At 43.9% G+C, this 16,711-nt stretch overlaps 2 protein-coding genes across 6 annotated transcripts in view; both read left to right on the plus strand.

Annotated features, from left to right (window-relative positions):
• The first annotated feature begins 2,676 nt into the window (after positions 1-2,676).
• On the plus strand, positions 2,677-7,604 carry LOC147173147 (peptidyl-prolyl cis-trans isomerase-like). Its single transcript, XM_086075823.1, has 4 exons — positions 2,677-2,846; positions 5,108-5,227; positions 6,338-6,510; positions 7,241-7,604. Exons 1-4 carry the CDS (start codon positions 2,778-2,780, stop codon positions 7,371-7,373), a joined length of 495 nt encoding a protein of 164 aa, XP_085931949.1. The 5' UTR covers positions 2,677-2,777; the 3' UTR covers positions 7,374-7,604.
• Positions 7,605-9,959: 2,355 nt separating this feature from the next.
• The window catches only part of taok3a (TAO kinase 3a), a 34,213-nt gene continuing 27,461 nt past the window's right edge, over positions 9,960-16,711 (plus strand). Inside the window, exon 1 of one of the 5 annotated variants that reach the window (XM_086075888.1) lies at positions 9,960-10,019. The gene's annotated coding sequence lies outside the window, so the exon portion shown is untranslated. Of the gene's footprint in view, positions 10,020-10,144; positions 10,268-10,332; positions 10,711-11,898; positions 12,039-16,711 lie in introns of those variants that run through there. The other 4 variants (XM_086075890.1, XM_086075892.1, XM_086075887.1 and 1 more) reach the window with 4 other exon arrangements.

Here is a 16,711-nt window from a genome sequence, read left to right on the forward strand (position 1 = left end):
CGGAGCCAAAGACGTTTGCGCTTCTAAAGCGGCAAGCCTGCGGAATTGGGACGACGTCGGCGCCGCCGCTTCGCGATTGGATCCGAAGGAGCCCGTCACGATCAAGTCCGCCGCTTGCTTTGCTATCAAAAATGCATACGAGGTTTTGCGCATGCTCGCCAAAGCAACTGGCTGTCACTCGATATCAAGTCGTAATATTGAAAATGGTTATTGATTCACTTGGAGGATTTTTTTGGGTGGTGTCACGCTGGTGGCAGGTTTGGATAGCAAAAGATGGCAAGAGGATCTTTTTCATTGTGTCTATATATATTATAATATAGATGTTAATTGCAACTAAATATTTAACTTTGGTAGAAAGTAAAAAATAAATTAAAGTAGTGTCAATTAACCCACGCACACACGCTGTATAGTGTCTATGACTACATTCTATACTCAACAAAAATAGAAATATGTTTTGCTCCCGTTTTTTTAATTTGATCAACTCAAACATCAAAATTTTTCCCACATACACAATATCACCAATTCATCTCAAATATAATTCACAAAGCAGTCTAAATCTGTGATAGTGAGCACTTCTCCTTTGCCGAGATCATCCATCCCGCCTCGCAGGTGTGCCGTATCAGGATGTTGATTGGTGCACAGGTGTGCCTTAGACACTAAAAGGCCGCTCTGACAAGGTGCCGTTTTGTTTTATTGGGGGGCGACATGGGGACTCCGAACTGGTTTTCTGAGCCATCTCACCAAAAATGGGAGCAAAAACAAAAGCGTTGCGTTTCTATTTTTGTTAAGTGTCTAAAAAGACGCCACATTTGTAGTGTAAAATGTCTTTAACAATTGCACTACTTCGTTGTAACAATGCGTTGCCGTTGACTTCTTGGGCTCCAACTCTTTTTGTTTGAATGTCAGCGTTTTCACCGTGAGAAGTGAGGAGGAGGAAATAGTGATGACTTGGAGGAGTGCAGGTGCGAAGACGGATCTCAATGACGTCACTGCAGCAGTCTTTGAAAAAGAACGCCTACTGTGGATGTACTGCAACTCTAAAATGTTAAAAAGGACATTTCAGAAGTTTAAGTCAACTCCCCAAAAATTCAACACTGACATTTTAACACTCCAATAAAGCGGATCTTGAGAATATGGCACACACTTGAAGAAGGCCAAAAAACAACGACGGGGATCTCGTCAATCCATTTCAAGTGGATTCGAACCCTCAACGCATCGGGGACGGAGACCCAGACGGTTTGTCTGCCACATCGTGTGCTCTGTGTTGAGATCTGCAGGACAAGTCATCTCTTGAAGGCAAAAGCTTCCTTTCTGCAATCGTGCACGTTGACGTAATGCGCACGATCGTTTCCCTTTCCCTTTCTTTTTCCCTTCCGCAGATTGCCTCGGGCTTTTCCTGCTGCTTTCTCCAGAGTTCGCATTCAAATCAAAGCGTACGCGCCTGGTAAATGGATGACCCTGTAATCATATCCTGGCGTCCATCGGTGTGCACGTGAAAAAAGCACACATGAAAACATGAACTCCGTGATCTGAACCGAATCGCTAATCATACGTAGGAGGGGAAAAAACAAATACCCCCCCCCCCCTCCACACACATTTTTATTTATTTCAAACATGTATATAAAGAAGAAAAAAAGCGACTGATTACAAAAGATACAAAACATAAAACAACACAACATGAAAGCAACAAAAAGTTCCAGTGTTTCATCCAATCATGAGCTTCACATTTACACGTTACAAAAGGAGTAGGAAGAAACATAAACTTACACAAAAAATACTAGCTTTGTATAGTAAACTAAACTGCTAGTATACAGCTGATATATCGTGATTATTAATAGCAAAGGTTATTATAGTAATTATTAATAGTGAACATATATTGTCATACTTTTACATTTACATATCTATTTTTTCCTTATCAATAGCAGCAATACTACTACTAATAATAATATCAAGCAATGTTACTTTTCATTGAAAAGCACTTCCCTATACTTTTCAAAAATGTTGATTTTACATTTCCTCTTGAACTGCTCTATGTTTGGACATTGTTGTCAATCAGTACTCAGCCTGTTCCACATTTTCACTCCACATACAGATGTACAAAAACTTTGTTTTTTGTTTTTATGTTGCTGTGGAGTCAAAATGGGGGAAATGCAGGTTTGAAGGCGTTAAAAGCGGCTTAAGAAATGTGGCCTTTGATCACAATCAACTGTACACTAGCGCAAAGAAGCAAAAGTAAACTTTGACTGTTTTTTTCCTTCTTTTTTTCCGTGCAGATGACCGCGCCCTACCCGCGTGACCGCGCATTTTCTTTCGCCTTCTTCTCACCCCCGCCCCTTCGCAACACCGGAGCGCGCTCAGACTGCGGGTCCCGACGTTCGCCCATCCCGGGCTGCCTTCGATTGGTCACGCCGGCTGTCGATCAATCATGGCGCGCCCTGCTTTGTACGCCGGACTTGCCGTATGAGGGCCAGGGCGGGGCGACGCCAAAGCGAACACGTTGAAAGAGCTCCGCTCAATCGGCCCGTCCTGACACGAAACCAAACGCACTGCGCACTGTTCAGAAAGCGTTGCTGGGCGAGCGTTTTGCCATCGCGCCTGCCGATTGGCCACGGTCTGCGCCAGTAACATTCGTCGCCGCTCGCCATTGGCCGAACAAAACTATCACCGCCCACTGACGTTTTATATAAACTTTCTTCACCGTCAGCCATCTTTCTCGGTTCGTTGTCATTCATTGCGCCCAGTTGGAAATTGTTCCTCTCGGAAGCCAAGCAGCAAACATGGCCAAACCAAGAGTGTTCTTCGACGTCACCAGCGACGGCTCGACAATGGGCCGCATCGTGATAGAGGTAGGTTAGCCCGCTTTTAGGCGCGGGATATGGCGAGGCGTTGGCACGCGCTTCCTTTGTGCGGGCTCCGGACCTCAGCGCCAACGGCCAAATCGCGGAAGGCCGTCTCCGACCTCGCGCAGGCACGTGTGCTTGGTCTTCGGGCAGATCGCCGGTCTCACCGGGGCGCTTTCTTCGAGTCTTAGCAACATTAGCCTAGCGCGCTCAGCTAAATGACTCATGCGCGCGGCAAAGCTAACGGTTTCTTGCACGCCGTTGCTTGTGCCGTGGCCGCCGACCCCCGCCTTTCGGTTGCGGCCGGACGTTAGCGCGGTCGCCATATTGGAGGAGCTTCCTCTGACCCGTGATCTGAAGCCAGTGGACGGCGCTTTATTACAGAGTCAACCGAAACTTGAAAGTAATGACTTTGATTTACAGCATAACATAGTCGTGAAATGCTCAATTGCCCCGAACGAACTTCTCTGGTGTGTCTCTCGCACATTACTGTGTAAATAAATGTGTATTACCCACTTACATGTTTGAGAAAACTTGCCACCGACATATTGTATATTATTTTCTTTATTTTCAATTGAATCCAAATTAATTTAGCGAAATAGGAAAACACTTTGGAGGCAGGAGTTTGACGCATTGTGCACATACAGTAAGTACATCACTATTGGACTTTATTCATCCCATAAACATTCACACTAACAATGTAGTACCAACAAGAACATTAACGTTGAGGAAGCATTAAAATAATGTAAAAACAAATGGGTGTAAAGTTGCAGACTATTGGTCTAAATATGCCACGGAAAATTGTGACGTAAAAAAGAATTTTTATAAGCCACAAAGTCAGTAAATTCTACTCTCAAAATGGTGATGGCCATTTACATTAAAGTGGTTGTCCATTTGAGTGTTTTCCACGGCCAACATGGCGGCGACGTTGACGTACGTTTGAGACTTGCGTCAGGGCTCTGCGTGTGTTTTATTTATTTATTCTGTGTTCCCGCTCTAGCCCGCTGGCGGCTAATGCTAAATGTTAACAGACTCTGGCGCTCGGCCAGCGCTGTCTCGTGACTCCAACACGCAGCAGTCTTTTGTTAGGCGGCCGCTCGGCTTCTTGAAAGGCACGCCGGGGGGGAAAAAAACATACAAACACAACCAAACAGTCCTTTCGGGCCATCCATTTATTTGACGAGCTTCTAAAGTCAAGACTTGGAACAAAGATGGCTCCGCGGCGCCAGTCGGTGGGACTGCGACATTTCAGCCTTCTGGAAACTTCCATGCCGTGGGGAGGGGGAGCGGAAGGGGAGGGGGAGGGGCAGGGGGGTCCCTACGTATCCGCGTCACTTTCGTCATGACGTGTTTATCAAACTCTGCTTTCGGTTGCCGCTGGTTCATTTTGAATAAAAAATCAAATTTGATTGTTTGCATTTAGAAGACTTAAATGTGATAAGACAATTTCACACATGTTTTTATTTTTTTTTTTAAAGACTAATGATCCAAAACTGAACTATTTGTGTCCTCCACATCAAGAATATTGTTTTGCAAAGTTTAGTGTAGTTAGTTTTTATTAATATATTTTTGAATGTAATTATTTTTTAGAGCTTTTTTGTTTTGTTCTATATAAAAAAAAAAATTTTTTTTGCCTTCAAAATAATTTTGCGTCTATGCAGGTTGAGGTTAAAGTGACTAAAAATGATGTTGCAGTTTTACGGTTTCGTTATGCAGAACATGCAACTTTTCTTGTTGGCGTGCAACTAACATTTCATTTGTTTTCTCAACTTTTTCTCCCCAGATTTATTCTTGTAATGTGAATAAGAATCTGAAACATAATTTCAAATGTTATAATTTATAATTTATTTAATCTTTTAACAGCCATTTAAAAATTATACAAGTTTATTTTATGTATAGTGTAAGATTACAATTTAATTATGTATTTTTTTAACTTGAAAACCTGTGAATGATTTGAGAGATAATAATAATAATTTTTATAGCGCTTTTGTGGACAGTCGAACTTGCCGATGGCTGCGTCGGTCGCGCGTTCGCGTTGTGGCGACTGAACGAAGAGAAAATGTGGTCGTTTTTCCAAGTGCGGCCGCCGTCCTGTAAATCTAGCGGTTGATGTTTAAAATGTCCGCCGAGCAACCGGACGGGTTTGTCTTTATTTGGTGTCGTGAAACAAAACGACCCACGATGGAAATGACAAACGCAGCTCGTCCACGTGTTTCTTTCCAAGCGATTTGCGTGGCGCCGATAGTTTGTGTTTTGTTTGTTTCCAGCTGCGCGCCGACGTGGTTCCCAAGACGGCGGAGAACTTCCGCGCCTTGTGCACCGGCGAGAAAGGTTTTGGCTACAAGGGCAGCACCTTCCACCGCGTCATCCCGGACTTCATGTGCCAGGTGAGCGAGCGCCTTTGACCTTTTGGGAGTCTCGACCCGTGGACGTCTGCCGTTGCGGTTTTCGTCAACTTTTTGTCCGGCTCCGGTCAACGCGTCTCAATCGCTGTTCTTAAAGGAGACGTCGACTTCAGCCATTTTGTTTCTTGACAATAATATGTTCTATATTTGCAGCCTCACGACTCAAAATGTTGCATTCTGGTTAATATCGCGTTGGTGAAAGATGACGTCAATATGGCTCAGCTAACAACCAATCACAGCTCGGCTTCAGAAAACAGGCGAGCTGTGATTGGTTGTCGCAACGGTGATGTCATTTCCAGTCGGCGAGCGGCAAAATGGCTGCATTTTGCCGCTTAACCCAAATTCCACAAATGTCATGCGAGCTCACGTCGGCCATGTTGCCGGCAAATGTTTGCGGTTGACTTCCATTTTGAAGCAGGCCAACCTGCTGCAGGTTTTTTTTGGTCTGGCCAACCTGTCAACCCTCAACATGAATTAGTCGACAACTATTTTACCGATCAAGTAATCGTCTAGATCAGGGGTGGGCGAACTGGGCCCCGGAGGGCCGGAGTCCTGCAGGCTTTGGAGGTTTCTCTGCTGCAACGCAGCCGATTCCAATCAACAGAATCGATACCGGGCTTATTGAGGAGCTGATCTTGTATCAGCTGTGTTGAAGGGACACATCTAAAACCTGCAGGACTCCGGCCCGCCGGGACCCAGTTCGCCCACCCCTGGTCTCGAGCCATTGTTTACATTAAGATTGTCCAAATCCTCCCATTTTTCTCAGATTTCCGTCGTCTTGCATGAAAGTAAACTGATATGATTATCGTTGACATTGAATCAAAATAAGACATTTGCAAACATTGACTTTGATTGAACGGTTTCGTAATGCACTTTACTGCAAAATAACATTCTATTTGATTAATGGATGGAATCATTGATTGTAAAAATAATGGATGCTGGCGACAGCCCGAAGAAAACCTTCAGACGACCGATCTGCGGCGATGCAGGCTCGCAATGTTTGAGCAACTGCGGTTGCCGCAACTTGTGAGCAACTGCGCTTACTTTGGGCTGCGTTGAGCAAATGACAATTTTGTGTGTGCGTGTGGACAGGGCGGAGACTTCACCAATCACAACGGAACCGGAGGAAAGTCCATCTACGGAAACAAGTTTGCCGACGAGAACTTCACCCTGAAGCACACGGGAGCGGGAATCATGTCCATGGCCAACGCCGGACCCAACACCAACGGCTCGCAGTTCTTCATCTGCACCGCCAAGACCACCTGGTGAGACCCGCCCACTCGCAAATATTCACACAAGACTCCAAACTGCCGCTCGCCGCGCCTCAGACGGCGGCGAGACGACCGCTTCCGCTTCCGCTCTTTCGGGTTGCGCTGCCATTTGGTCGTCTTATTCCTTTTCAATTCAATTTTCAGAACCCGCGGCTTTGTTGGAAAAAGGCGACCTTTCAAATTGACAAACTTAAATGAATTGGAATTCAGTTGCTGGTTTGCAAGTCCAAGCGGAAATGATCTCAACGTCTCATTCGGCTTGAGAAAACGATGGTCTTTCTTTTGGCTTCTTTCTGGCACGTTACGGAGCAAATGAAGAAAATCCCCTTTTTGGAATGCCGGCGATTGATTTTGTTGGTTTGTGTTTGATTCATGGGTTAATCAATCGAATCATCGTCTGACTCGTCGATTTTTTTTGTTGGCACCCGTGTTGAATTGTGACGTCTTCTCCCAAAACAGTGCGTACAATTACCCAACGGTGCCACAAGATGGCGCCAAAGTCATTTGTTTTCTTTGTTCAGTTGTAAGCAAATAAGCGCGCGTTTAAGGAAACCGAAATGTTGCGGATCATCAAATGACGTACGCGCCCGTCGTGCACGTTTGTAAGTGCGTTCAACGTGGCAGGCGAACCTTTTGGGAGTCGATGCTGGCAGGACGGGGGCGGTCCAAACGGATCCCTGCCAGCCAATCCTGATGTGCGTGCGTGCGCGGTGTCGTCCCTCAGGCTGGACGGGAAGCACGTGGTCTTCGGCAGCGTGGTGGAGGGCTTAGACGTGGTCAAGCAAATGGAGAAAAAAGGCTCCGGCAGCGGCAAGACCAGCTCCAAGTTGATCATCGCAGACTGCGGCCAGCTCTGAGCTCGCACCCGAACCCCAGCCCGAACCCCAGCCCGCCCCATCCGGTCATTTCACATTCCAGCTGAAGGAAACAACTCATGTCCTCATTTTGAAATGTGTTTTTGTAACTATTCCAAACTTGTTGCTGCATTTGTGACTTTGCCTCTGAAAGTTTGGTTTTGCATTTGACGCGCTTTCCCAAATCGGTTTATGTTCATTAACAAGAAAATAAAATATGGCCTTGAAGACTGACTCCGTTGACGAGTGCTCTTTTTTTAAATACTCTTTTCTTGTAAGACCTCCATCTGCTGGTCAATGTACAGAATAACATGCTATTAACATTTATCACTTTCCCCTCCAAACTTTTTTTTGAGGGGTCATAAATCCACTTGAAAGATTTTGATGCTCAAAAGTACTATATTATATTTTCGTTGAACTTTCAAAAATTATGACTATTACATAAAAATAACTTGGATATGTCTTAAAACTGGAATAATTGTAACTTAATCTCAATACTAATTCCAAAAGTACCTTTTCTCAAATGTGAAAATGTATTAATTTTTTTCCTCCCTCCAATCTGTAATATGTATTATGCTGCGTAAGATTTAAATAAAAACTTGAATTTGAGGGGAAGTGAACACAAATTGACCAAAAAGCTGAGTTGAGCTGTTGCTAGGTAAGATTACATCCTCAACGGCAATATACTTCAAAACTCGCGATTAATTGTAAATGTATTGTTTGCATTCCAATCACGTTAGCTTTTGTATTCGTGGTGATTCCTTAAATCGTACAATGTTGTCACGCAAAGTACATTTCAGACTTTAACGCTAACAGTTTAGCAACATGACAAGGACGTGCGCAACAAGCTAATTATGTTCTGACCGGAGCCGTCGGCATGGGCGGGACTTAAATCCGGCACAATGGGTTGCCAGCTATTTAAAAAATAGAAAACAATATGTTGAATTCAATAGTAGGCTATCAAAACAGTTATGAAAATTGTGGGGTGCCCCAGGGATCAATTCTGGGGCTAGTACTTTTTTTTTCTTTTCTTCTTCATGTGAATACCTCGTATAGCATATTTAAAAAATGCTTTTTGTAAATCCACAAAAACGCTTACTAAAACATGTTTTGCTGTGCAAATTTCTTCAGTTAACTCCATTAATGCAATGTTGGTTGAGTGATTGGAGCAAAAGCCATATTTGGCTGTTACTTCAAATGTTATACTTATCTATGAATTAATTTAATCTTGTCGCATACAACTTTTCCAATATTTTAGGCAGCTATGGGAGCAGAGATATCGGCCTGAATTTCAAAAAAAATCTTTCTTACTTCCTTTTTTGAAGAGTGGGACTACTTTTGCTATTTTCATTTGTTTTGGGAAAATTCCTCTTCTAAATGATAAATTAAAGATATACGTGAAAACACATCTCTGATTTGTTTTATCAGCGACATATTCATATCTATAGACATTTGATTTTTTACTAGCGAAATTTTGAACATAGTTTTGTACGGCCTCAAGAAAAATACTGTTTACGTTATTTGGTATGATTCCATAATCAATATTTTCGTCGGGGATATTTTGTGATAATTATTTTGTGATTGGTTTGCAATTTCCTCTTTCTCATAAATGACCGCGTGGTCCTTAATAAAATTGTTTGGAGAGACTGATTTTGTCTTGCCTTTATTCAAGACTGTGTTTTTTATACGGCAGGTATTTTTGTACTACTTTTACTTTTCTCTAGTGATTTGGTGAAGTAATCAATTTTTTTGTCTTCTCAGCATGGATACAAGTTTATTTTTTTATATATTTTTTATACCTAGACTGCATCTTTTTTTCTTTGTTTGAGAAACATTCTATATTGAAGATCTTTTTTTTCTTACAAGCATTTTCAACCCATTTGTCATCCATGGATTGTGAGAAGCTTTTCTTCTGCTTTGTGCATGAATTATAATCTTTTTACAATATTTATCATATGAATTTATGAGTGTGGTCATGGAGGAATTTAATTTAAGTCATTTGTATATACGTGATCCCACTTTTGTCCCTTCAAATCTTCTCTTAAGAGTTCTACTGATTTATTGATTGACATTTCTTATGTTATCAATTTAAGAGACTTAAAATAAGTGTAAATTATTTGTAATACAGTATTATGTTTACTAAAAAAAATTGATAACACAGTTACAAGAGACAACAATGAAACAAATAATACAACACAAAAATCAATAATACATTTCTTTTAACGGTTATTTTTTGGAGATTCAATTTGATCATTGTAAAGAGAAAAATTACCTTTTCGGTTGACTTATTTGATTAAGATTTGCTCTCAAGACAAGTAAATGTACTCAGAAACTCCAGAGATGATTTAAAATTTGATGTGTGGGACGTAAAATGTCCTCCAATTCTGCAATGACCCACAAAGTTCCTTAGCACCAGCATGTCCTAAGATTGTGCTTAAATTGTAAAAAGAAAAACGCAAATCTGTGCATCCGCAAATGCCGGACCGTGAAAATGCGGGGTTCACGTTACATTCCAAAGCAAACAACTGGAGTAGTTTCAGTTCCAAATACGACCAACAGATGGCAGCATTGCATTTGCGGGGACCCATTTGAAGTTTCACGCGCGCACGCACACGACGCAGATAAGTCTTGAAGTGCTACGGATAGCAGGTAAGAAGACTTCTTCATACATAATGTCCTTTTAATCGCGTTTTTTTAATTTAAACCTACAAATGCACTTTTAAGTCGTCCCATTCGCGCGCGTGCGTGTCAATCAAACTGAGGGCTTCCCGCTATCATCAATCAGGAAGTCCAAGCAATCACACTTGACATTTTTCTCTCGAGACTTCTTTTTTGTCTTTTTGCTTCATGTTTAGTCTTTTGAGCTCACACCACGACGACTTTGACCCCCCCGCAAGGTGAGCAGCTCTCTCGTCCTCCCCCTCGAAGTCTGCGGGTAAAGGGAAAGAGGGGAACAAACGCGGGGGGTGTGCGTGATTGACACTTCCTACTCTCGCGGATTAGCCGCTAGCTAATGCTAACGTTAGGTCACTTGGAGTCTTTAAATCGACGTCACTGAGCTCGGAGGCGGCAACTTCGCCGCCGTTGACTCTTCTTCGGATTACTCGGATCGTATTTGGAGGATTATTGAGCGCGCGGCTCGCGTTCAAGTCGGCTGACTGGTGACAGCCGCGGCCGCGACCGTGGCCGGGGCTTGCTTGGGCTTGCTTGGGCTCGCTTGGGCTTCAGGGGTACCTGCTCCTCGTCCTCGTCCTCGTCCTCGTCCGCGGCCGCCGAGGTGGCACCTCTCGCCGGGGGGGGGGAAGAAGGGGCAAGGACGCGTCGCTCGGTGCTTCTGCTGGTGAGTTTGATACACGCACGGAGAGAACGTGACAGCAGGTGGTGGTGATGATGATGATGATGATGATGATGATGATGATGGTGATGATGATGATTTCGGCCGTGTCACGCAATGTGGGTCCGCGTGAGAAGTGCGCGGACCACCGTGGCGCTTTCACGAGCGTACGTTGCGAGGGTTTTACTGTCAACGCCGTAAAATGTACGTCTGTAATCCTTGCCTTTGATGGCGTTGAATCATAACAAGCCCCCCCCCCCCCCCCCCCCAATATGCGCCATTATATCGACTTTGCCGCCCGACGCGCTGCCTTCAAAGTAAACGCGATCGTAGTAAAAGCGTGGAATCATGACGTCATCTGTCTTTTGGAGCGCGCGGGAGCGACAGGCGGCGGAAGCGTCTGTGCGCGCGCGGCACAAGCGGGTACGTCGGGCCGTGCGCGCGCACGAGCCCGTTGTTTTTGTCCTTGGTGTTGAAAGAAGTGCGCGCGCGAGAGAGAATTCGGCGCACGTCGACGTCACGCGACGTCGACGTGCGCCTTTGGTTGCTTGTTTGGTCGAACAGCGAAGATTGGTCTTAAGTATGAATGAATGACCTTGCAACGGACTTTTCTTTTCTTTGGCACAGTTTTCTGCCACTGCGAGGCCATCCGCCGTACTGGGCAGTTGCCCAGCGGGCTGGCGCAGATGCGGTGCTTTTGAATTATTTTCCTCCATTTTCCTCCGACTCCAAGAGCCTGGCCCACAATTTAGAGCATAGGTGTGTCAAACTCCGGCCCTGGAGGGCCGCAGTCCTGCAGGTTTTGGATGTTTGCCGATCTCCAACGCAAGCTCCGCGTACGCCTGATAACGATCCTGCGGATTGGAATCGGCTTGTGTTGGAAAACCTGCAGGACTGCGGCCCTCCAGGACCCAAGTTTGACACCTCTGATTTAGAGGGAGCAACCATTTTAGCTAAATCAGAATTTTTGGCATGTGAATTGAATGAGCGGAATATTTTGAATGTGTAATGACCTGTTTTGTTGAAAGTGTCATTGCGGACACAATTCTGTTTGTGTATTGATTGCAATGGTGAAAATGTAGAATTTTTGGTCAGTGGGAATTCTTGGCAAGTTTAAAATTGTTCCCAAGGTCAATTGCCTGATCTGAAGCAGTGGCGTCAAAGTCCGGTCCTCGAGGGCCGGAGTCCTGCAGGTTTTAGAGGTTTAGAGGTTTACTCCAACACACCTGATTCAATGATCAGGATCATCATCAGGCTGTGATCCGAAGGAAGGATGAAAACGTGTCATTGGGACCGAAGGATAAACAAGTCATGGGCCAACTTTGCCTCGTTGGGTAAGAAAATGTGGAATTTTGCCAAAAGCGACGCCTCTTTGGAAAGAGGAAAATACGAGCCCCCTTGGTGTGAATTTTTGAAATATGTCAAAATTGGAACGATGTGAATCGGATCAATTATGTGGAAGGAGATGAATGCTGAAAAAGTGTGAGGAATAAAAAGAAGAAAATAGCAACATCATTTTTTGCAGTTGATCAAGAATCACGACAGCCTCCCGGAACACGCGGAACACGCGAAACACGCGAGCCAGCAGGAAATGAAAACAAATCTGAAAATAACATTGGACCGCTTTTTGACTAAAAGTGGTTTTGCCAGACGGTCAGAAATATTTTCATAGTCATCTCTCGCACCACATATTTGACAATTGACTCATGGAAATAATTGATTTCGTGCAACCTGAAATGTTTTCTTAAGGTGGCGCAAAGCAATTATTTCAAGCGGTTCTGCATTAAAATCATTCTCATTTGTTGGTTTTAGGATTTCAAGTCCGTTTTAGGGTTTGAAGTTCTGGTTTGAAATGAAGATTTGGAGCTGGAGTTGAGCTGAGTTACGTGTCAGTGTCGACCCTAAATCCGAGTCAGCACCAGAGATGGCAAATCCAGGTCCAGAAAGTCAAAACCCTGCCACAGGTTAGCTTTAGCCCCGGGTGCGAGAGCGAGCGAGCGAGCGAGCGAGCGAGCTTCCCGGGGTGCTTGTTTACCTGCTGGCACGAGGGCCTGAAGCCAAACTGTGGCAGGGTTCTGACTTTCTGGACCTGGATTTGCCACCTCTGGCCAGCACGCCGACCCACAGAAAAGCCTATCAACGCAATTTGTCGCTTTTTAGGTCAACAGCAAGATTTCAAGTGAGAACAATTTGCAATTTTGTGGACCAAGAAACTGCATTAGCTTTACCGGTTAGTACTACAAAAAATGATGTGGTGGGCCAGATGTGACCCCCCCAGGCTTGATATCTACACATTAGACTAAGCCGACCCCTCTCGACATGAGGACCCCCCCCCCCCTCCCCACCCCCTCCAATTCAGTCTGTCTCCATGATGTCATCATCATTTAGTGGGGCAGCTTCTATTTTTAGAACGCGTCAAAATCCCACCATTACTGTGTTTTTTTTTTTGCCAAGTGGAGCGCGTCAGCCAGACTTAAGATGGCCGACCGTGACGACCATGTTTGATACTTGCGATGCAAGGGCGACTGAGCTGGAATCTATTTTTAGGAACGGCCTAAAGCGCTCTCGCGGAAGACACTCTTGCGTCATTCTGTTGTGCGCGGCTAGCGGCTAGCGGCGGGAGCTAACCAAGGGCTTGTTGAGTGTTTGGGGTCCGCACCAGCGATGGTTGGAAAGACATTTCATTGCGGTCAAGTGCAGCTGATGCCAAAGTAATTGCCCCCCCCCCCCCCCAAAAAAGGCGCTCTTCTTCTGATCCTTTTCCATCATCAGTTAGAAGTCCGTGTAAATGATGCTGCAAGTCTTCCAGTCGTCGCCGCTCAAAAGTAAAACCGTTTGCACTGTTGTGATGTTGCCTGTCGCGAGGCAAAAGCAGGAAGTGGAAAGAAGCAACAAAATAAAGCAGGAAGTGGAAAGAAGCAACAAAATAAAGCAGGAAGTGGAAAGAAGCAACAAAATAAAAGCAGTCGCGCTGCTAAACACGGCTCGGTCCGAGCAAAACTTCCTCTTCAGGGGACGCTTTCGGACTGGGGTTCCTTTTCCAAGGAGGTTGTTTGTTTTTCCTTGTTTTTTTTTTCATTTATTTAATTTTTGTTATTGTTTAAAAAAAGAAGCTGAACAGGGGAAGAAAGAAGTCAAACTTGTAACTTTCTAGGGTTAGCTTGGCTTCCAAGACAGCGATAAGCTTTGAAATGTTCGGGTTCCAACCCTGCACTCTCAAAACACTTGGCTCAAAAATAAAGGGGTTAAAAAGGGACAAACCCAATGTTTTGGTTTATTTATTTAAACCAAGAAGTTGGTTCAAATGATTCGACGGCGTATTAGGGCCACGTATAAATATATAACATTTTTTAGAGGGCGGCCAATATTCAGAGAAAAAAACTCGCAAATTTGTGACTTTACAAAGTGGCAGATTTGCATTGACCTAAAGTATGCTCGCTTCTGATTGGTCAGTGTTAGTCAGCTGACAGGGGATCAGGAAGTGTTGTCGCTATCAGGAAGTGTTGTCGCTCTCGCTGCGCTGAATGACGAGTCACGTTTCAATCAAGAACAAATCCGTCTCCGTCCTGACTTTTCATTTGATAAACAACAACGAATCCTCACGTTACACGATTGCTACGCTTGCTACGTGTCTTTCTCATAAGTTTTTGAGTTTTTTTCTCACAAATTTGCGACTTTATAAACTTGCAAATTTACACGTTTTTTCTCGGAATATCGCCCCCGCCCTCTAAAAAATATAAATAATACGCTGTCATAAAATGAACAACCTGCCAAACAACCACATTTTATATCATTTTTTTTATTTAAAAAAAAACAACTCAAATTTTTGGGGGCCAACCCAAATCTTGGGTAAACCAAAAAGTTGGTTCAAACGAGAACTCCATAACCCAATTTTGGGGGATTGTTTGGTAGATTATTCATTTAGACAATCACGTATGAAAAAATATTTTTAGGTTGTTTTCTGGGTTATTTGACCCAAATTTTTGGTTTAAATGATTAAGACAAGCAGTTGGGTGGGTCCGTTTCTGACCCAATCTGGGTTGTTTTTGACCCAACTGTTTTCAGAGTGTGTGTTCGAGTTCAAAGTCAGGGTTGTAAACTTGATTTGGGGTTTCATGCCTGGGTTAGTCTGTTGAATTTGGGTCGGGTTTCAAAAGAATGTCCAGGATGACTCACTTTTTTTGCTAATATTGGAAGAAAATGAGCGTCGATTTGGAGGCTTTAAAGGCGAGTCGCATCGCAAAGGCTTGACGTGCGCACCGACCCTCCCCACGAACCCGGCCCCCTCCCTCCTCAAAGCCGCGTGGCGCCGCCCTAATGCCGCCTCTGGACGGCCTCCACGGGGTCAAGTGGAGATTTGCCCGCGCTCGGCGCCAGCGGAGGCCCAGATTGCGGATTGTGCCGGCGCGTACGCGTCACTTTGACTTTTCACCACTGAAGCCGAACCGTTACTGCAGACACGATTGGGGATTGGGGGGGGGGGGTCTGGCCCGCATGCGTGGATTACGCCACAGCATGACGAAAAAAAAAAAAAAAAAAAAAGCCCGTTTACTGAACTTGTGTGAATGAAACCATCTTGTCGAAAGCTTTGATATCAAAACATGACATGATATTTTGAAACGATCGCAACTGGAGAGGCGGCTTGAAGAAATTGTTTTCTTAGAAACGGCAATTATGTTCCTGGGTCAAGTTGACCCGGGCTCTATCTAATAATAAAAAATCAAAAAACATTCCAAAAAACAAACGCTTTCATTGCAAATATTTCAAATGAACCATTTTTAACAAGTTTCATCATGAAATATTAATATTTGTAGTTCTTTAACTTTGACACGGGTCAATTTGACCCGGGCTATGTTTAATGTTCCAAAAGTGCCCCGTAAAGGAATTAAAGTTCATGATTAATATTTCCCAATGCAAATATGTCAAAATCAACCTTTAAAATTTTTTTTTTAAAAATTGTCTGTTGATAAAAAGTTTCATCACGAAAATCGACTCATTTTAAATGAAAATGGGTCCAATGGAACCGGGCTATGTTCAATGTTCCAAAAGCATTCCGATAAACATTTCAAGGGTTACTTGACTGCTTGAGACATTTTCAGCAGCAAAAAGTTCATAGTTTGTCCAGAATGAATTTGATAACGTCATTATTTTTTCATGTCTAATTAATTCCTTTAAAAACAGCAAATGTTCCCGCTTGCTTGAGACCGAAGACGACCTCACTTGCGCCGATGACGGCGGTCTTGCGTTTGCCGACCAAACGCAGCAAACAGGTGAGCCGCGATTGGTCGCTAATCGTTATTGACTTCCTCGGCACGGTTGAGGTCGTCTTCGGTTGACAGCAAGTGGAAAATTTCAAAAAGGAATTCATTGGATACAAAAAATAATGTCGTTATCAAATTCAATCTGGACAAAATAGTAACTTTTTACTGCTGAAAATGCCTCATTTAATTGAAAATATGTCCAAGATAAATAATTTTTATTGTCTGCTGATGAAACATTTCATAGCATTTAAAATTTTTTTTTTTTTATTATACTATGGGTTATTTTGTCCCAGAATGTTTAGCGTTCTCAATAAACACTGTTATCGTTTATTATTAATGGTTTTCATTGCACACACGTTGGAACGATCCATTTCTTCGAGTCTGCTGACGTGAATGTTGGTTCCGTTTTGACCCAGTTATGTGCTCACAACCTTTTCTTTTCTCTTCTTTGTCTGTTGGTGGCAAGTTTGATAGCAAAGTGACCGATGCTCATTCTTGATATCGATCCTTGCGCATGTCGAAGAACGAAATCCATTTTCCTTCTCCTTAAAGAAGATCCAAATGACGTGCCGGCGTTGCGGCCGCAATGGCGTCTCCGAGCGAGCGTTTCATAAAGAATACGCCGAATGAGCAGCGCCGATAAGGTGACAAAAGCTTCCGGACTCTCGCCGTGTCACATTTTCGCTGCCGCACGCACATTTAGTCGTCTTCCTTTTTCTACAAATTAGGAAGAAAAAGCCATTTTG

Source organism: Leptonotus elevatus, chromosome 5 (assembly GCF_054856555.1).
Source record: "Leptonotus elevatus isolate MCC_2025b chromosome 5, RoL_Lele_1.0, whole genome shotgun sequence".
Classification (NCBI taxonomy): Eukaryota; Metazoa; Chordata; class Actinopteri; order Syngnathiformes; family Syngnathidae; genus Leptonotus; species Leptonotus elevatus.